Source organism: Microcaecilia unicolor, chromosome 4 (assembly GCF_901765095.1).
Source record: "Microcaecilia unicolor chromosome 4, aMicUni1.1, whole genome shotgun sequence".
Taxonomy (NCBI): Eukaryota; Metazoa; Chordata; class Amphibia; order Gymnophiona; family Siphonopidae; genus Microcaecilia; species Microcaecilia unicolor.
Window position 1 is genome coordinate 168,740,481 of NC_044034.1, and position 19,736 is coordinate 168,760,216.

Genomic DNA, 19,736 nt, shown 5'->3' on the forward strand with positions numbered 1-19,736 from the left:
CGGGGGGCAGGGCCGTGGGAAGGGAATAAGGGCTCTGCTTCCTCCAAGGCTTAGGGCATCGTCTGATCCTCGGAGGCATTTTTGCCTTCCCTCCCACCCTCGCATGTACGGGATGTGAGGAGGCTTATATGTGTGGTGTTTTAGATGTTGTTTTTCAGGAATGGCATTGGAGTTTGTTGCAGCGGCAAAAACCTGAGCTACAGGAGCAATGGCTCATGGGGGGGCTGAGCCAGGTCATTAAGATGGGTCGGGTGACCCGGAATAATGTGTGGAGGTCCACACGGGCCGGGGCTCTTGCTGTGAAGGCGGAGTCGCAAAGGCGAAGAGTTGCGGTGACAGCCGGAAGAGGAAGTTGCTGCTTTGCTATCATGGTGAGCGGCGGAGGGGGCAACTGTTGGTGTTTTTGTTATGACAACTGTAGCTCGGGGGTGGGGGTTATCCTATACGGATGTTAATTGGAAGTTTAAATGTTAATAAATCAAGCTGCGGCCTATGGTTATCCCACAATTGTGTGCAAAGAGTTATTGATTGAAAGAGTACAGGTGGGAGGTGGGGTCATGCCTGGTAGAACGGGTCCCTGCTCCAAGGTTTATAGGCATTGCCAAGCTTTCTCTTGTTCTTTCCCTCCCCTGTTTTTCCCTTTTTCTGGACATTGTAATCTTTCCCTCCACCATTTCCCTCTTGTGTCCTATTCTTTTGCATGCTATTTTGTGTAATCCCTGTTTTTTCTTCCCCGGTATATCAAATATAATTGAACTTGAACTTGACAATCATTGGCTTTTTAACAAGCAATTATTGCTGCTAATTAGATTTAATTGGGACTTACCTGTGTAAAGGTAGGTGTGGGATATGCGCCTAAAATTTATGCACAGTGCAAAAAAGGGGTCGCAGTAATGGGAAGGTCATGGGCATTTTGGGGCAGATCAGGGGTGTGGTTTTGAGTTACACATGTAGTTGTAGACTAACAGTGCTCCATGAATAAATATAGACACAGACATTTGCACCGCTTTTTCGTTGGTGCAAATGGCCATGCCTAAATTTATGTGCGACCTGCCCAAGTAAGTGTTAATTCTATAAACTGCACCAAATTTCAGGTGTTGCTTATAGAACACCACTTATGGGGGGAGGTGGCGCCAATTTTTTAGGTGACATATATATATATAATCTAGCCCTTTATGTTTATTGATTTGATGTACCACCCAAACAAGACAGTGTAACATGGCATGTTAGTTCACACACTGAACCCCATTCTGTATTCAGTGCCCAATAACGCGCATATACTCCGCGTAACCTTGTGGCAGAGCCTGCGGTAGCATTCTGCATCCAGCCTTCTGTTGTAAGAAAAGGTTGATGACTCTCTTTTTCTTTTGTTGACTAAAAAAAAAACAATTTTCATTATTTTTTAAAAGTTTGGTCTAGGTCGGTAAGTTGTTTTTTTTTAAATATTTGTTATTTAACTTTCATATATATATATACCTATCACATAGGTTGAATGATTTGGGAGATGATATGTACACAGACAGATAAATGCATGAGCATCTTTGGACATTTTTGAAACTGGCAAATGCATAGGGGTTAAAATTAGCTGCCTAGTTTACTCACTGAGTATATGAAACTGACCCCGAGCGTTCAGGGCTTTGATGTTCTCACTCCTTCACATTTCAGCTGACGTCCCTATTCTGTTTCTGTTTTACACGGACAGATGGGAGCATTAGCAGAATCATTTATTTCAGCCTTTGTTATGGGCTTCGTGTTGCTAGGGAACAATTTGGTTTCCTATTTGGGATGAGTTTTCAATTCTCTATTTAAAACAACAACAACAAAAAATCTGTTTACATTCTAAGCAAGCTTGCAGTTCTTGTTTGTCTGTAAAAAGCAAAGGTCTTGGGCTGTGGGAGCTGATCTCGGATAGCAGCAGCCGTTCCTTCTGTAAACCCCCAGTCTGCCCCCTCCTCATCCTCTCAGTCAGCCTCAGGAGGACAAGAAGGGAACTGCATCGCTGCCGCCGCCGCCCTCTCTCCCCCTCCCTTCCCAGCTTAGCTTTTTCTCCTGGAGGAAACGGAGCTCTGGAATCATGCACAGGAGAATCCTTCTGTTCCTGCACGGGAGTCCTGCTAGAGGGTCTTAAGCCCTTCCTGTGATCTTAGTGCTACCCAGCCCTGCTGGCCTTTCTGTGCCGGGCACTGAGCTGCCTGCATGGGCTGTGAGAGGTGGCGGCTGAGGGAGCTGGAAGAGGCTGAAACAGAAGATGGCTGCCATGAAGCTGCTTACCAGCACAGGGCTCTTTCTGGCCTTCTCTGCTTTGGGACTGCTAGCCATGGCCATTTGCACGGATTATTGGTATGAGACAGATGCCCGAAGGCACCGAGAACGCTGCAAAAACTATGCCAACAAAAGGAATGATCCTGGCTATATTTACATCACAAACCACAACCTGCCCCTCCGAATGCCTCCACGGGATAGGAGCATGAGCCCAACACAAGAGGACAGCCTGAACCTAGCCAAGGAGAACAGTCTTAATCCTAACAAGGAGAGCAGCCTCAGTCTGTCTAACGAAGACAGTCTGAAACCTTTTAGTGAGGATAGCCTGAGCCTGGCCAAGGGAAATAGCCTAAACCCTTCCAAGGAGAATGACATGAGCCTAGCCAAGGGGAATAGCCTAAACCCTTCCAAAGAGGATGGCCTGAGCCTGGCCAAAGGGAATAGCCTAAACCCTTCCAAGGAGGGTGGCCTGAGTCTGGCCAAGGGAAATAGCCTAAACCCTTCCAAGGAGGGTGACCTGAGTCTGGTCAAGGAAAATAATCTTAGTCCTTCTATTGGGGACAGTCTGAACCTAGCCAAGGGGAATAGTCTAAGCCCTTCTAGGGAGTATAGATTAAGCCCAACCATGGGGGACAGCTTGAGCCTGTGGAAAGAAAAGAGTCTGAGCCTAGCCATGGAAGACAGTCTATCCAGAGAGATCAGCCTGAAACAGGACAGAGTGAATGATTTAAGGCTAATTGTGGCAGTGAGTCCGAGCCCAGTTAGGATGACTCTATCTGTGGAGGGCATGCCGGGTTCAGGGAGCACTGGGAGGCTAAGCCCAGCTTGGGGAGCTGTTCTGCCACGAGCCAAGCGCTACCTTATGCATGCCAGCTCTGCTCTGGAGTCCCACTGCAGTCGTCAGTACAACTCTACCATCTCTGGGCTCTGGAGAAAGTGTCATCGCCTAGGCTTCGACCAGGATACCGAGGAGCTCATCACTAAAGGTTAGTGCAAGAGACTGCAGACGAGGGAAGAGGGAGAAAGATAGGGAGAACAGGGAAGGGTGTGTGGGGTAAAGATGGAAAGGGCATCAGGACTTCAATATTTTGCTCCTTTAGCTGCAGTAACACATGGGAAAAGAGGGGAATCATGTACACATCAGAAGGTAAATATATACTCCTGAACTGATCAGACTCCGTCTTGCCCTTTAGAGGCAGCAGGGGTTCATTCTAGCTGCTATTATGTCTTAATGCTCAATTTGGTCAGGAGGAGATCCAGCGAAGCAGCAAATCCCTGGAATTTTGCCCACCACCTTCTGATTTTTGTGCTGAAAGGGGTTAGGTTTGTGTGAGATGTCGCCACCTTAGCTGTACCAACCAGCTGATTTTGTTATTCAATGTTATTCAGTGCTTTCTTTTAAAATAATCTTGAGATGGAGGCAGCAAGGGTGATCAGGCCATAAAATGTCTGCTTTGGAATCGGAGGTTCTTGGGTTCGCTCTTTTCCATTCTTTCACTTCAGTTTTGGTGCCGGAGGAAGGAGCTAGGGAGAGCTTTGGCTCTGTGCCTCGATGGCTCCTCATTTGGCAGTTGAACGAGTCAAAATTCAAGAAACTTTCTTGGCATGACAATATTGTACCTGTGTTGTCAAAATAATATATTAAGGACCAGATGTAGTAAGCATTTTCTCATAGGTGGTAAAGAGCTAGTATTACAAAGTTCAACAAAGAAAGCTAGGTTCTGGTTATGCTTCATTTTGTCTGTCAGGTCAGGCTGGCTGTCTGACTGGATGGCGGGTCGGGACATATTTTGCTGCTCACTACCATTTCTCCTGTTTCTATGAGGGATTGTGGCTTTTCCTGCTCTTTCTTGTGTGGGAAATCTTATTTTCATTGTCAGGTTTGGAAAACGTGTCTGTCTCTTATCTTGCTATGCAGAAGGGAAAGCATGTGTTTCTATTTCTCCAGTGTTGCATTACATACAGTCTGGTTTCTTGTGGTTTCCATTTCAATTTTTATCTGCACATTCTAGTTCTAATATCTGGTCTCTTCTGCAATTGGTGAGGATCTGTGTTTTGCATGACTTAGGTGAGGAATTCTGCTAGCAGGCCAGCTTGTTTTGTTTTCCAATCTGCACCTCCCAATAGGAGATGTGTTAGTATTCTAGGGCCTGTTATAATATATGTGGCACTGTGTTGTCATAGATAGGGTTGTTGTTGTTGTTTGTGTCCTGGATGTCAGTGCAGTTAATATAAAGGGGGTTTGCAGCCTGTGTGCTGAATATTTATTATTTTTGCTGGGGGGGGGGGGGTGTTGTTTAATTTACTCAATGCCTGGAAGGGAGTTTTTGTTGCTGTTACTAAAGTTATACTAGAAAGCTGGTTTCCAAAATGTGTGCCCTATTTTCAGCCAAACTTAGAAGATAAGTGGTCCTTTTACTAAGGTGTGATGAGCGGTTAATGTGCGAATTTGAATGTGCTAACCACTACCCCACAAATCTAACGACTGTTAGCGCATCATCATACCAGTTAGCATGCGCAAATTCGTGCATTCACCGCATGCTGAGGAACCTAGTTTTGGGAGTATAATTGGCACCTTTGAAAACTGATAAGGGCTGAGTTCCTAAATTAATTATCCTAGTTCACGAAATTTAGGGACCTAATATGTGGGTGGATATACAAATGGCCTTAGAACAGGGGAAAAAATTAGGAGCTTATTTTTAGCATTAGAAAAATAGACCTAAATTTAAGTGAATTTCTGAAAAAGGAAGCCCAATTTTTTTTTTTGGGGGGGGGGGGGATTGAAGAATTTAAGGTACTTAGTTTCTACTGGGGTACTGTCACATGCTGTATAGGTTTATGCTAATCATATGCCCCAAACATTACTCCCATGTTGGATAATTCATTGAATGATGCTACTGAATTGTTAAGAGGTTTATTTTATTAGGTGGCTCAAACTATTCATAGATTTCATTTTTTTTGTTTGTTTGTTCAGGAGAACATCTGTAGTCACGTTCTTGATTATTTAGGTAAAAATAGTGTGGTTACAATGTTATTCAATTTGAAAGATTGACAAACAAATAAACAATAAGGTGATACATTTTTTATTGGACTAACAATACATTTCTTGACTAGTTTTTGAGAGTTGACTCTCCCTTCTGCTGTTTTTGGAACTGAGAAAGAGAACATCAGCTTCCAAAAGCTAGTCAAGAAATGTGTTAAGGGGTTGTTTTATTAAACTGTAGTAAGGGTTTGCACTTTCTACATGGTAGCAGCCCCAAATATAGTGTGGGAAGTGCAAAGCCAATGTGGCAAATGCAGGGAGCCTGCCCAACATTTGCCCTCCATGTAATGCACGTCCCATGCAGGCACTATATGTAAAGTGGGTGAAGATCCAGGACCAAGGTAATTAATAAATATTACAGTTGCAGCCATGGCGGCATACCTCTGCCAGAACCCCCCACTCCCTCCACCTGATGGTGATGGTTGCCCTTTCCCCTTCCTATGACTGCCCATGATCTCCCTATACTACAGACTCCCCCCACCCAATGCCCTGGACATACATAGCCTGATCCCTGACATCCCAGTCCTACCCCTACAAGAAAACCCCGCTTCCCTGGTCATCCTTCCTTATATGGATGGATGACCCCCTAGTGGTAGTACCACAAGACTACCACTAGGGCAGGTATCATTTTGGAGGACATCACCAACCAGGGCAGCAGTGAAAAGGATCTCCTGCCACCTGGTTGCCCTGAATTACCATTGCAAGACCCCTGGGTGAGACCCGAGGGATCATGGGTGGGAGTAGGGTAGGGTTCAAGGAGTAGGGTTTTCACGGGGAGAGGGACTTGGACATGGTCTATCTTGATGTATCTTAATTGTTAACTTGGGTCTGTATTAACATTTTAACATGAGGTAAAACCTGCACTAGCTACTTAATGCAACTTGGTGAAAGAGCCCCTAAGTTAGTCCAATAAAAAAAACATCACCTTATTTTTTAACAGAGATTTCCAAATACATGAGGGAGGTCTTTTACTAAGGCACACTGGTGTTTTTAGCGCACGCTAAAAATAGGTGCGCACTAAACACTAAAGATGCCCATCTTTAGCATTTAGTGCACACCTATTTTTAACGCGTGCTAAAAGCGCCAGTGTGCCTAAGTAATAGACCTCCCAAGTGAATAAACAAGAGAGCAATCACAGAACCCCTACTGAAAATTACCAAAAGAGAAAAAATTATACATGTATACAAAAACATGATTTGTGAACAGTACATAGCAGGAGAGAAAAGAAAAGGAATAAAATTCTTTATAAGGCAAAACATATTTTCTGTAAACTTTTATTTCTGTTGATTATTTAGATGACATTTTAATTATTTTAATTTTTTTCTTTTTATAGTTATCAATAGAAATCAAACAAAATAAAACATGGAAAAGAAAATAAGATGATACCTTTTTTATTGGACATAACTTAATACATTTCTTGATTAGCTAATCAAGAAATGTATTAAGTTATGTCCAATAAAAAAGGTATCATCTTATTTTATTTTCCATGTTTTATTTTGTTTGATTTCTGTTGATAACCTTTAAGAGTGGACTAACACGGCTACCACACCTTTCTTTTTATGGAAAATCATTTTTTGTTGTCTTTTTCCAATTCACCCGCTTATAATTTTCAGTATTTCACTAGGTTTAGACTTACTTGCAAACCTTCTGGAGTAGAAGAAAAATTAGAAGATCGTCTGCCCACTGGCATTTGATGTCTAGTCATTTGTTTTCAGTATTGTAGCAGAGGATCTCTCTGGGAGTGCTGGGAGAAACCCAAGAAGATGTTAAAGTGGCTAGAACTGAAAAATGCTGTCCATGGTACTGAAACAGCACTTTGCTTATTTTCTAAGCTTGTTTAGGATGAGGGATTTAAAATAGCAGGGCCAAGGACCATTAAATACAGAGGTAAGGATCCTTAAGACCGGGTCTGACATTCATTCTGAGAAATGTCAGGGCTGCCCTTAACTCCTTTCTGCAGCTTACCAGCACTGTTCATTTGTGCTATATGGATTCCTCTTCTTTGAAACCCTCCTCACTGTGAAAGAGAGCAAAAGAAGAGTAAGGAGATCCAACATAGGTCCAGGAGTCTTTAAAAAGTGTCTTGAGAGATTTAGTACAGCACCAGGAGACCAGAGAAAGGGAGAAGACTTAGGAGAAAAAAAGAAAGGCACAGGAGACCAACAGAAGGCTATAAACACAGAGCACAGGTAGTGAACATCAAGCACAGAATCAGAAACACTGATGAAGGATGAACTTAATATAAGACTAACTAAATTGGGTCAAACCATAAAGATTCATATAACCCAGTATGCTGTCTCCAACAGTGGTAAGAAGCAGGTGCTCAGAGGAAGTGTACACAAATTAGGAGACATATAAGCTTGTTTATCTTATGTTAGACCTTTTCCAGTTTCTAGCAGTCATGATTTAGAGATGCTCAAAACCCCACATGATCTCCTTGATTGTTTTGTTAAATAATCTGTGAGTTTCTATCATCCATAAATTTGTCTATTCCCTCTTTAATCCAGCTATTTTATTTGCCTTCACAATACTCTGTGTCCTGAGTTCCACATGTTAAATCTACATGTTTAATTTTGTTTTTGTATGTGATACTTGGAACATAAGAACATAAGAGTAGCTATACTAGGTCAGACCAATGGTCCATATAGCCCAGTATCCTGTTTCCAACAGTGGCCAATCCAGATCACAAATACCCGACAAAAACCAAAATCTTGGCAACATTCCATGCTACAAATCCCAGGGCATGCAGTTGGTTCCCCATATCTGAATCAATAGCAGACTATGGACGTTTCCTCCAGGAACTTGTCCAAACCGTTATCAAACCCAGATATGCTAACTGCTGCTACTACATCCTCCAAAAACATGTTCCAGAGCTTAACTATACGTTGAGTGAAAAATATTTCCTCCTATTTGTTTTAAAATTATTTCCATGTAATTTCATTGAATGTCCCCTAGTCTTTGTACTTTTGGAACAAGTAAAACATTGATTTCTTTCTACTCATTCTACACCACTCAGGATTTTGTAGACCTCAATCATATCTCTTTTCAGCTGTCTCTTTTCCAAGCTGAAGAGCCCTAACCTCTTTAGCCTCCCCTTATATGAGAGGAGTTCCATCCCCTCTAACATTTTGGTTGCTTTTCTTTGAACCTTTTCTAATTCCGCTATATCTTGTTTGGGATACGATGACCATAATTGAATGCAATACTCAAGCTGAGGTTGCACCATGGAGGGATACAGAGGCATAGTAGTATTTTCAGTCTTATTCACCATTCCTTTCCTAATAATTCCTAGCATCCTGTTTGCTTTTATGGCTGTCGCCACATACTGAGCAGTGTGAACCTTCTGCTAAATGGTGTTAAGGGTGTTAAGTCCTTCACTCACCACTGATAAGTGCAAGATTCGCTTATATGCATGGTTTAAGACCGCTCCCCTATAGGAAAGACTCCGCATAAGCGCACACATGGAATATGGAAGCCAATTGGCACGTGACAAAGAGGTGATAAATTTGAAATCTCATTGGTTACCTGCCACAGGCGGTAACCAATGAGAGTTAATTTGTTAGAATAAGCGAAAGAAAGTTGTTAGAGTGTACAATGGAGTCATTGTCGTCGCGCAACTGTAAGACTTTAACACTGGCCGAACGAATAGAAGTTCTTTAAAAATTAGAAAACAAACAAAGTCAAGCATCAGCTTCTGGAAGACTGGCAAAACAATACAAATCCACATTGGAAACGTAAATGGGTGGGAAAAGCTGAGGATGTAGAAGATGCTCTTCTTCTGTGGTTTTCTCAAGTCAGGAGCAGACAGTTTCCTGTCAGTGGTCCACTGCTTATGGGGAAAGCTAATCAGCTAGCTGAAAGTCTTGGACTAACTGAATTCAAAGCCACTGTTGGATGGTTGGAAAGATGGAAGGAGAGGAATCAACATAAAATTCAAGAAACAGCATGGTGAAAAACAAGACGCTGATGACTTTGGTACTGAAAATTGGGCTGTTTCAGTTCTTCCTACCATCTTGAACGAGTTTGCACCTCGTGACATTTTCAATGCTGATAAAACCGGTCTCTACTGGCGAGCGATTCCTGATGGAACACTCGCATTCAAACAAGCTGAAACTACAGGAAGTAAAACATCGAAGGACCGACTGACGATCCTCCTTTGCTGCAATATGGATAAGTACATAAGTACATAAGTAGTGCCATACTGGGAAAGACCAAAGGTCCATCTAGCCCAGCATCCTGTCACCGACAGTGGCCAATCCAGGTCAAGGGCACCTGGCACGCTCCCCAAATGTAAAAACATTCCAGACAAGTTATACCTAAAAATGCGGAATTTTTCCAAGTCCATTTAATAGCGGTCTATGGACTTGTCCTTTAGGAATCTATCTAACCCCTTTTTAAACTCCGTCAAGCTAACCGCCCGTACCACGTTCTCCGGCAACGAATTCCAGAGTCTAATTACACGTTGGGTGAAGAAAAAATTTTCTCCGATTCGTTTTAAATTTACCACACTGTAGCTTCAACTCATGCCCTCTAGTCCTAGTATTTTTGGATAGCGTGAACAGTCGCTTCACATCCACCCGATCCATTCCACTCATTATTTTATACACTTCTATCATATCTCCCCTCAGCCGTCTCTTCTCCAAGCTGAAAAGCCCTAGCCTTCTCAGCCTCTCTTCATAGGAAAGTCATCCCATCCCCACTATCATTTTCGTCGCCCTTCGCTGTACCTTTTCCAATTCTACTATATCTTTTTTGAGATACGGAGACCAGTACTGAACACAATACTCCAGGTGCGGTCGCACCATGGAGCGATACAACGGCATTATAACATCCGCACACCTGGACTCCATACCCTTCCTAATAACACCCAACATTCTATTCGCTTTCCTAGCCGCAGCAGCACACTGAGCAGAAGGTTTCAGCGTATCATCGACGACGACACCCAGATCCCTTTCTTGATCCGTAACTCCTAACGCGGAACCTTGCAAGACGTGAGAAGTTGGAACCACTCGTCATTGGAAAAAACAAACAGCCCCGTTGCTTCAAGAATGTTAAGCGACTTCCTGTGTCATACAAGGCTACGCAAATTCATGGATGACTGGGGAAATTTGGAAGCAGTGGCTAAAGAAGTTAGACACTAGAATGCAGGCACAAAAGCGTCAGATTTTGTTGCTTTGTGATAATTGTGCTGCACACAGTGATGATGTCAGGCTGACTAACGTCAAGGTGGTCTTCCTGCCACCAAACACTACCTCTCTGATTCAACCTATGGATCAGGGCATAATAGCCAATTTCAGAAAACATTATCGGGGTCTTGTGCTATGTCATCTGATGAGCGTTATAGATGACCAGACTGGCAAGGATAAACATGCTGTTGAACTGGCTCATAATCTATCACTGTTGGATTCCCTACATATGCAGAAAGAAGCCTGAAATCATGTTACACAGGTAACCATTGTGAACTGCTACAAGCGGGCAAGCTTTGTTAAGGATGTGGAGAGGAACGAAACAGATGCAGCTGTTGCAAATGCGTCAGATGAACAGGGTATTGACATCCCAGCCAGTGTTACTGAAGAGGAGTTTCATTACTACGTAGCTGTTGATTATGATCTACAAACAGCTGCCGACAACACTGATGTCGAGATATGTGCCTACACGCAGGCAACGGCTGATGTTGAAACAGATGATGAAATGAGCAGCGAGGCACATGCTGACGAAATTCAACATCCTCCTGTTACTTTTGCAAGAGCGCTGGAGAGTCTCACCACTGTGCGGGCCTATCTGTAGGCCACTATGACAGTTTTTAACCGTCTGGCAAACGTAGTCTATGGAACTCACAGACAAAAGAGTATACAGAGGACTATGACTGATTATTTCAAGTAACCCTAACGTCAGTTAACGGAGACTGTATACTGTACGTATGATAAACAGTACATGTGTTTTTGTCAGATTTCAAGCTTCTTTGGGTCACAATGGTTAAGTGCACGCTCCGGTTAACTGCATGTATTTCTTTGGTCCCAGACCCTTGCACTTAAGCAGATTGCACTGTATTGGTATAAAGGCATATTGACATTTGGGGCCAATATTCAGACCGCGGTCAGCTCTGTGCCTGGATATTCAATGCTGGGCCATTTCTGGTAACCAGCATTTAATATCCATATTATTTTTGGCTGGTTTCAACATAGCTAGCCAATCCAATATCCAGCACTAGCAGGTTATGTTTAAACCAGCCAAAGATATACCTGCTATTTGCTGGCAATGTACTGAAAATTTGCAGATAGCCGGTTATATCATACATACATTTTTCCTGTAGATTCCTTCTTAATAATTTCTAAAATTCCATCATCCCTTTTGACCACTTCTGCACATTGGGCTATTGTTTTTAGAAAACTATTCACATTGACTTCAAAATCTCTTTCCTGAGTGCATAATTGAAGTCTGGATTGTTTTTTCCCATGTGCATTATTTTGCACTTATCTGTGTTGAAACTCTTTTGCTGCTTTATTGACCACTCAGCTTTCTATGATCCTTTATAGTTCTTTGGCAGCAGCTCTAGTTATTTATTTTATTTGTGGGTTTTTCTAATTCACTTTTCATGTTGATATTCAAAGTGGAGAACAGAAGAACAATTATGTATAAAATTAATGACCAAATGTAATTACATGAAGCATCTACATACGTTAGAGCTAGGAAACTTTGGGCCTCAAATGTCACAATCCAGTTGGGTTTTAAATAAATCCATGCTGAATATCTGGAATATGCATTTTTCATTCTCTTCATTGTACACAAATGGATCTAATCTATATTCATTGTAGATATACTAAAACCCATCCATCTTGTGGCATTTGAAGGCTGGTACTACTTAGTCTGACTTTAATTCTATAATATGTCAAGATACTTTTTGTAGTTTGTTTGTCAGGCCTGTGGGTAGAAGATACTGTGAATGCACATGCCAAGGAACATGGTATTGAATGGCCATGTAAGCTGAAAACAATTAAGATAAGCAGGTTGGCATAGCCAAGGATAGGGGGCATTTGATAGCTGTACAGGCTGGAAGGAGGCCTATGTACTGGCCTTCCACTTGCATGGCCAAAAGTCAGTAAAGGGGGAAATGGGTTGATGTGGCCAAAAGACAGTTGCCTATGGAGGCCAGAAGACAAAGCAAGCATCTCTGATACCTGAATTGACCTGGGCTGGCTGGAGGAAGGATGCAGCAACAACAGTAGAGAAATAGGGATGGTGGTGAAGTGGGCAGTAGAGAGAGATTACGGAGAGGAGGGAGAGCATACTGGTTTGAGTCTTTTGAGGAGGGAATTATTTATTTACTAAAATGTATATACCACCTGTTTAAAGAAAAACCCTATGGGCAATGTAAAACAAAATTGCAATATGCATGTAACCAATAAACAGTATACAACATCACAATGGCAATAAGAGCAAAGAATATCTCAGACAAATATTAAAGTTAAATAAAAGTATATAACAATACTTCATTTATTTTTGTTACATTTGTACCCTGTGCTTTCCCACTCATGGCAGGCTCAATGTGGCAGGTGATGGAGGGTTAAGTGACTTGCCCAGAGTCACAAGGAGCTGCCTGTGGTGGGAATTGAACTCAGTTCCCCAGGACCAAAGTCCACCACCCTAACCACTAGGCCACTCCTCCTCATTTGAGGTGAGAGTTATCAATGTGGACTATTGTTAAGACATGTTATTTTACTGTTAACCATAGTTATTAGTATCTAGATCTCATTGCATAAAATGGAACCTATACTAAAATAGCACCAATCAGTGGTAAAATAACACATCATAATGCTATCCTTCATTGATAACTATGCCCCTTCAGGGTTGGCTTAACCTGTGGACCAGGTGAGACCCTGGCCCAGAGCGCTGGAGATAAAGAGGGGCATAATCGAAAGGGACGCCCAAGTTTTGCTGAGGATATCCTCTCAAAACATCCTGATGGAGGGGCGGGGAAACCTGTATTATCGAAACAAGATGGACGTCCATCTTTCGTTTTGATAATACGGTCGGGGATGCCCAAATCCTGAAATTTAGGTCGCCTTTAGAGATGGTCGTCCCTAGACTTGATCGTTTCTGATTTTTAGCGATAATGGAAACCAAGGATGCCCATTTCAGAAACGAACAAATGCAAGCCCTTTGGTCATGGGAGGAGCCAGCATTCGTAGTGCACTGGTCCACCTCACATGCCAGGACACCAACCGGGAATCCTAGGGGGCACTGCAGTGGACTTCAGAAATTGCTCCCAGGTACATAGCTCCCTTACCTTGTGTGCTGAGCCCCCAACCCCCCCAAACCCACTACCCACAACTGTAGACCACTACCATAGCCCTTACGGGTGAAAGGGGCACCTAGATGTGGGTACAGTGGGTTTCTGGTGGGTTTTGGAGGGCTCACATTTACCACCACAAGTGTAACAGGTAGGGGGAGGATGGGCCTGGGTCCACCTGTCTCCCCTCAGCTTGAAGAAGAGACGGCTGAGGGGAGACATGATAGAGGTATATAAAATAATGAGTGGAGTGGAACAGGTGGATGTGAAGCGTCTGTTCACGCTTTCCAAAAATACTAGGACTAGGGGGCATGCGATTAAACTACAGTGTAGTAAATTTAAAACAAATCGGAGAAAGGTTTTCTTCACCCAACGTGTAATTAAACTCTGGAATTCATTGCCAGAAAATGTGGTGAAGGCGGTTAGCTTAGCAGAGTTTAAAAAGGGGTTGGACGGTTTCCTAAAGGACAAGTCCATAAACCGCTACTAAACGGACTTGGAAAAATCCCAAATCCCAGGAATAACATGCATAGAATGTTTGTACGTTTGGGAAGCTTGCCAGGGTTAGTGACCACTGGGGGAGTAAAGGGAGATTATCCCCAATTCTCTCCGGTGGTCATCTGGTCAGTTCGGTCACCTTTTTGTGCCTTGGTCGTAAGAAAAACAGGACCAGGTAAAGTCATCCAAGTGCTGGTCAGGGATGCCCTTTTTTTTCCATTATGGGTAGAGGATGTCCATGTGTTAGGCATGCCCAAGTCCCACCTTCGCTACGCCTCCGACATGCCCCTGTGAACATTTGTCGTCCCTGCGACGGAAAGCAGTTGGGGACACCCAAATTCGGCTTTCGATTATACCAATTTGGGCGACCCTAGGATAAGGACACCTATCTTCCAATTTGTGTCGAAAGATGGGCGTCCTTCTCTTTCGAAAATGAGCCTGATAGTGCACCAAATGTCTGAGCCTGTGATGTCACTGGTCTTATAGGTTAAGCTGGCCCAAAGCTTACCTGGCAACATTGCTTGTGCAGGGAAAAAAGAAAAGCCAGCAACCCCCTTCCTCCATCCACCTTTAAAGGTAGTTTTCTTCTCCCAAACACAGACAGCGTTTCACCTAACCCTACCCGCATCAGCCCCGGTGTCTTCCTTCTGCTGCTCCCTGGCCCCTCTTTTGACATAGCTTCCTGTTTCCACAGGGGCACGGAAGGGGGAAAGGGGCTGATTCAGGTAGCATTAGATGAAACACTGTCAGTATTCAGGAGGAGGAAACTGCCTTTAAAAGTAGGCCAGGAGGAGGATGGCCTGGGGGCATGTGCAAATGGGGGGGGGGCACACCAATGGGAGCCACCAAACCAAAAGTTGGCTCAGGGTTCCATGGTCCCTTGAGCCAGCCCTGTATTCCTTAGTCATTTGTACAAATCCTATTCTGAAAAAAGCTATTTTAAATAATCAGGTTTTACACATCTCCCTTCTTTGTTCATGAAGTCCAGAAAAACAGGGTAACAGTTCCTTTTTTCTTACATTTGTACCCTGTGCTTTCCCACTCATAGCAGGTTCAGTGTGACTTACATATTATATACAGGTACTTATTTGTACCTGGGGCAATGGAGGGTTAAGTGACTTGCCCAGAGTCACAAGAAGCTGCCTGTGTCTGCAGTGGGAATTGAACCCAGTTCCCCAGGACCAAAGTCCACTGCTCTAACCACTAGGCCACTCCTCCACTGTGTGGAGCCTAAGAGAAGTGATTGTGAGGTATCCTCAGATGAACATAAAGAATGGGTGGGCTGGCAAAGGCTCAATCTCTTTCTTGGATATTGAGGACCCATAACAAATAATATTTTTAAATTATCAATAAAATCTTTATTTTAAAAAATTCTTGGGAACTACTGGCAGACAATGCAAATTTTTGAAAGCTCAGGAAACATAGTCATGAAGTTTTAACCACAAATCTACTCAGGACACTATATTTTGTACAGATGGTAATTAAATCAAGCAGTGAAGATGTAGCCTAATAGTTAAAGTAATAGACTGAGAACCAGGAAAGGCCAGTTCAAACCTTTTTGTGATCTTGGGTAAGTCACTTAACCCTCCATTGCCTCAAGTACAAATTTAGGGGGTCTGATACTAAACATTAGTGCGCACTCATAGAATTACTGTGCCCTAAATGCTGGGCATCCTGTTTTATACCTACTACTACTACTACAAATCATTTCTACAGCGCTACCAGTCATACGCAGCGCTTCACAATTGAACATGAAGAAAAGACAGTCCCTGCTCAAAAGAGCTTACAATCTAAATCAGGACAGACAGACAGGACAAATAAGGGATAAGGGTAGGACAGACAGGACACATAGGAAAAGGGGACTATTGAAGAGAGGAAGACAAGATAAAGGTTACGAGCAGGTGACAAGTTAGGAATTAAAAGCAGCATCAAACAGGTAAGCCTTTAGCCCGGATTTGAAGGCGGCCAGGGATGGAGCTTGACGTAATGGCTCAGGAAGTCTATTCCAGGCATAAGGTGCGGCACGATAAAAGGAAGGGATACCTATGGGCCACATGAAACTTAGCGTATGCTAATGTCCATTAGTGTATGCTAACCTTTAGTAATAGGGCCCCTTAGGTTGAAAGTCTATAAAACTGGCACCAGTTTTTAGGTACCCCAATGCCATGCACTTAGCGCCAATTCTACAGTGGCATCTAGGTACCAAGATTCCATTATAGAGTGATAGTATAAGACAGCATTGGCATATCATGAGAACATAAGAATAGCCATACCGGGCCAGACCAATGGTCCATCTAGCTCACTACCCTGTTTCCAACACTGGCCAATCCAGTTAGGCACCTACAGTTACGCCAAGTCAATGACAGTTGTAACTTTTGGCACCTAATTGTGCCCTGAAGTGCATGTAACTCATAGCGTTCTGTAAGTAATGCGCATATCTCAGAGAAATGCCCATGACCTACTCATACTCCACCCACATTTATGCCCCCTGTGTACTTATTTCTAAGCGACGTTGGAGGGTACGTGATAGAATAGATCCTAGCACGTATGTGCATAATTGTGTGCAGAAGTGCTGGTATATAACGCACACACATAATTGGCTCCTATTTTGCGGGGCCACTTTATAGAGTTGCTTTTTCAGATTTTAAACCCTTGAAATACCTTCTGTACCTGAATATAACTCATCTTGAGCTACAACTGAAAAGGACTACGGTAAGGTGGTATACTTGGGCTTAGAAGAAGGGAAAAGGATTTTAGATTTAGCTCCTGCTTAACTGGCCCGTAATTAGGATGTAGATTACTGTGCAAAGATTACAACCATTTTTTTCACATGCCAAAAATATGTTCAGAACATAAAATAATTGAATATCAAGGGGCCCTTTTACTAAGCTGCATAGGTGCGTATGTGCGTCCTACACACGTCAGTTTTAAACTACCACCTGACTACTGCGTGGCCCAGGCGGTAATTTCATTTTTTATGCGTATCCACTATGCGCGCCAGAAATTGTCTGGCATGTGGCGCTAACCGGCGGTAATCACCATTGTATGTGCGTAGACCATTACCACCTGGCTAATGTGTGAGAATTTACCGTTAGGTCTCAGACCCAAAATGGATGTGCACCAGCTTTTATTTTGCCGCACATCCATTTTTGGCAAAAGAAAAGGCCTTTTTTGTAGGTGCATTGAAAAATGGACCTGCGCATGTCCAATAAATGAGTCTACACCAGTACAAGCCATTTTTCAGCGCACCTTAGTAAAAGGACCCCTTATCTCATACTCAGAGCAGCTCAGTGTTTTTGAGAATTTAAGACTAGTTTTCGATGGGTAACAGCTGGTAAAGTTTTTGAAACAGTTTTAACAATAGGCCTTAAAAATAAAATTAAAAATGGTTAAAATCAAAATAACAAAGCACAATATAAAAACCAATGAATCAAACAAATAACAATCATACAAAATATCAACTGTGGCTTTAGTTTTGATTGTCTGAAACAATTTTATGTCATCTGCAAATGTTGACATTTCACTGAGATTAAGCACATCTGGCATCAAGGAGGAGGAGGAGAAGGAAATTTGGATACTGGAGAAAAGCGAAGAACAACCAGAAATATGTAACCTGTGGAGACGGGAAAAGCCCCTTTCACTTCAGCATGGGACATGGATTCAGTGACAGGAGAGAAAGAGACTCAGGGGTGTGTCTTGGTATCCTGATCCACTGAGTCTTGTTAAATATCACCATTGTTGAAAAAGGAGCTGATTTCATTGGAAGGCGTTGTGGCATTATCACATTCCAGTGAAGGGCTGCAACTGCCTCTAGCAGTGGATCAGAAACCATTAGGCAATTTAGTAATTTTAATTCCGTACTTACTTTACCTCTTGCTCCCCCTCCCCCACCCCCTTGGCCCCAGGGATGGCATGAAAGCATGGTGATGAAAAATAAATCTCCTGGCTGCATTTCTAGCTCTATTCCATTTCCTGAATTCCAACCACCACAAGAAAATTATTCTAACCATGATGCCCATAGTGATGGAAAGGCAGTACAAAGAGCCACCATGGTATTGATAGAAGGCAGAGCACAAAGTCCAGCAGCACAGGAACTAAGGACCCCTTTTACAAAAGTGCACTAGCATTTTTAGCGCACTCTAAAAATTAGTGTGCGCTAACTGTGTAGATGCCCATAGGGATATTATGGGCTTCTACATGGTTAGCATGCTTTAAAATGTTAGCACATCTTTGTAACAGATCCCCTAAAAGAGGTACAGAGGAGATAGAAGGGAAGAGACAAGAGTGTGTTCCAGTGTATAAGAGATGAATCTGGATTGTACCCTGATTGGTATAAGGGCTGTATTAGTCCTGGAGAAAATTGGATTACTTTCAGATTATGATATATTCTCTTAGATCCTCAAAAATTATCTAAAGATGCAGTTATTACATCATATAATAAATTCTTCTTAAGATGTTGAAAGGACCTTTCTGGTCTCAAAAGCTCTTTTTGGATATCTTTAGCTAATACTTAAGCTAGTGTAATAAAATGTGTCTCAGCCTGTGGAGAATTTTGAATATTATAAAAGATAAGCCCCATTCTGACTGGTGATTTCATTTCACTGGTTCCTGAAGAAAAGGAGCTAGTTCGTGAGGTGCAATATATCAAAGGAGCCTACAGGAATTTTGGAGACTATCCTTTCTATCAAAACAAATATTAAGAAATGGGGCTGGAATGGTGTCCTTTAAGATTATGGGGCAATAAATTTACCATCTTCAAAAGAGGGGACTTTATTATTCAAAGAATGATGAAATTTTGGAACTTTTGCCATAAAAAGTAGTTATGACTACTCTACCAGATCAATTCAAAATTAAATAGGGACAAAAATAATGGTGAGTATAATAGTATATGTACACACACATACTAATAATTAAAAAAGTGCTAATCCAGCAATTCTAAACTGATCACCATATCTGGGATTGAGAAGGAATTTGTTACACTGTTGCAGAACTGGCTAGGGAGGCAGAAGATTTTTTTTATCTTCCTCTAAAAAGTTATTATGTATAAGCAGTTATTAGGTAATCAGAAGATGGCTAGACCTATTACAGCTACTATTTCTGATCATTTCTTTAGTGCTGCTAGTGACATGCAGCACCGTAAGAGACACTCCCTGCTCAACAGAGTTTACAATCTGTTCAGGACAAAAAAGGGATTAGGGAGTTACATTTACTATATGGATGATTAAAACAAGATGGATATTGAACAGCTGAATAAGGGGTTATGAGTTAAAAGTAGCCTCAGAAAGGTGGCCTTTTAGCTGGATTTGAATTGGTCTAGGGCAGCCATTCCCAACCCACATGAGTTGAACAATTAAAGGCAGTACAGAGATGGGTTTTCCTTCTACTTTTTGGAGAAAAGCACCAATTGTATTATGGTGTACCCTAACGCAGTTGGTTTTCAAACCAGACTCATAAATGTAGAAGGTACTCAAGCAGTTTTTACTGTACATAGGACAGGAAAAGGTATCTAGGGCTCGTCTGTTATACTAAACAGGAAACCTCTTCCATGTAAATTTGTAAGCCCTTCTAGTGGAATCTTTCCTGGAAACCAGAAATACCTGTGACACACTGTCAAGCAAGTTCAAAGGAATCATTTTTATCCTC

At 42.4% G+C, this 19,736-nt stretch overlaps 1 protein-coding gene across 1 annotated transcript in view; it reads left to right on the plus strand.

Moving 5' to 3' along the window:
* Nucleotides 1–2,248: 2,248 nt before the first annotated feature.
* The window catches only part of TMEM178B (transmembrane protein 178B), a 57,569-nt gene continuing 40,081 nt past the window's right edge, over nucleotides 2,249–19,736 (plus strand). Inside the window, exons 1-2 of the mRNA XM_030200926.1 lie at nucleotides 2,249–2,471; nucleotides 3,087–3,248. Coding sequence (XP_030056786.1) covers nucleotides 2,249–2,471; nucleotides 3,087–3,248 — 385 coding nt within the window. The remainder of the gene's footprint in view (nucleotides 2,472–3,086; nucleotides 3,249–19,736) is intronic.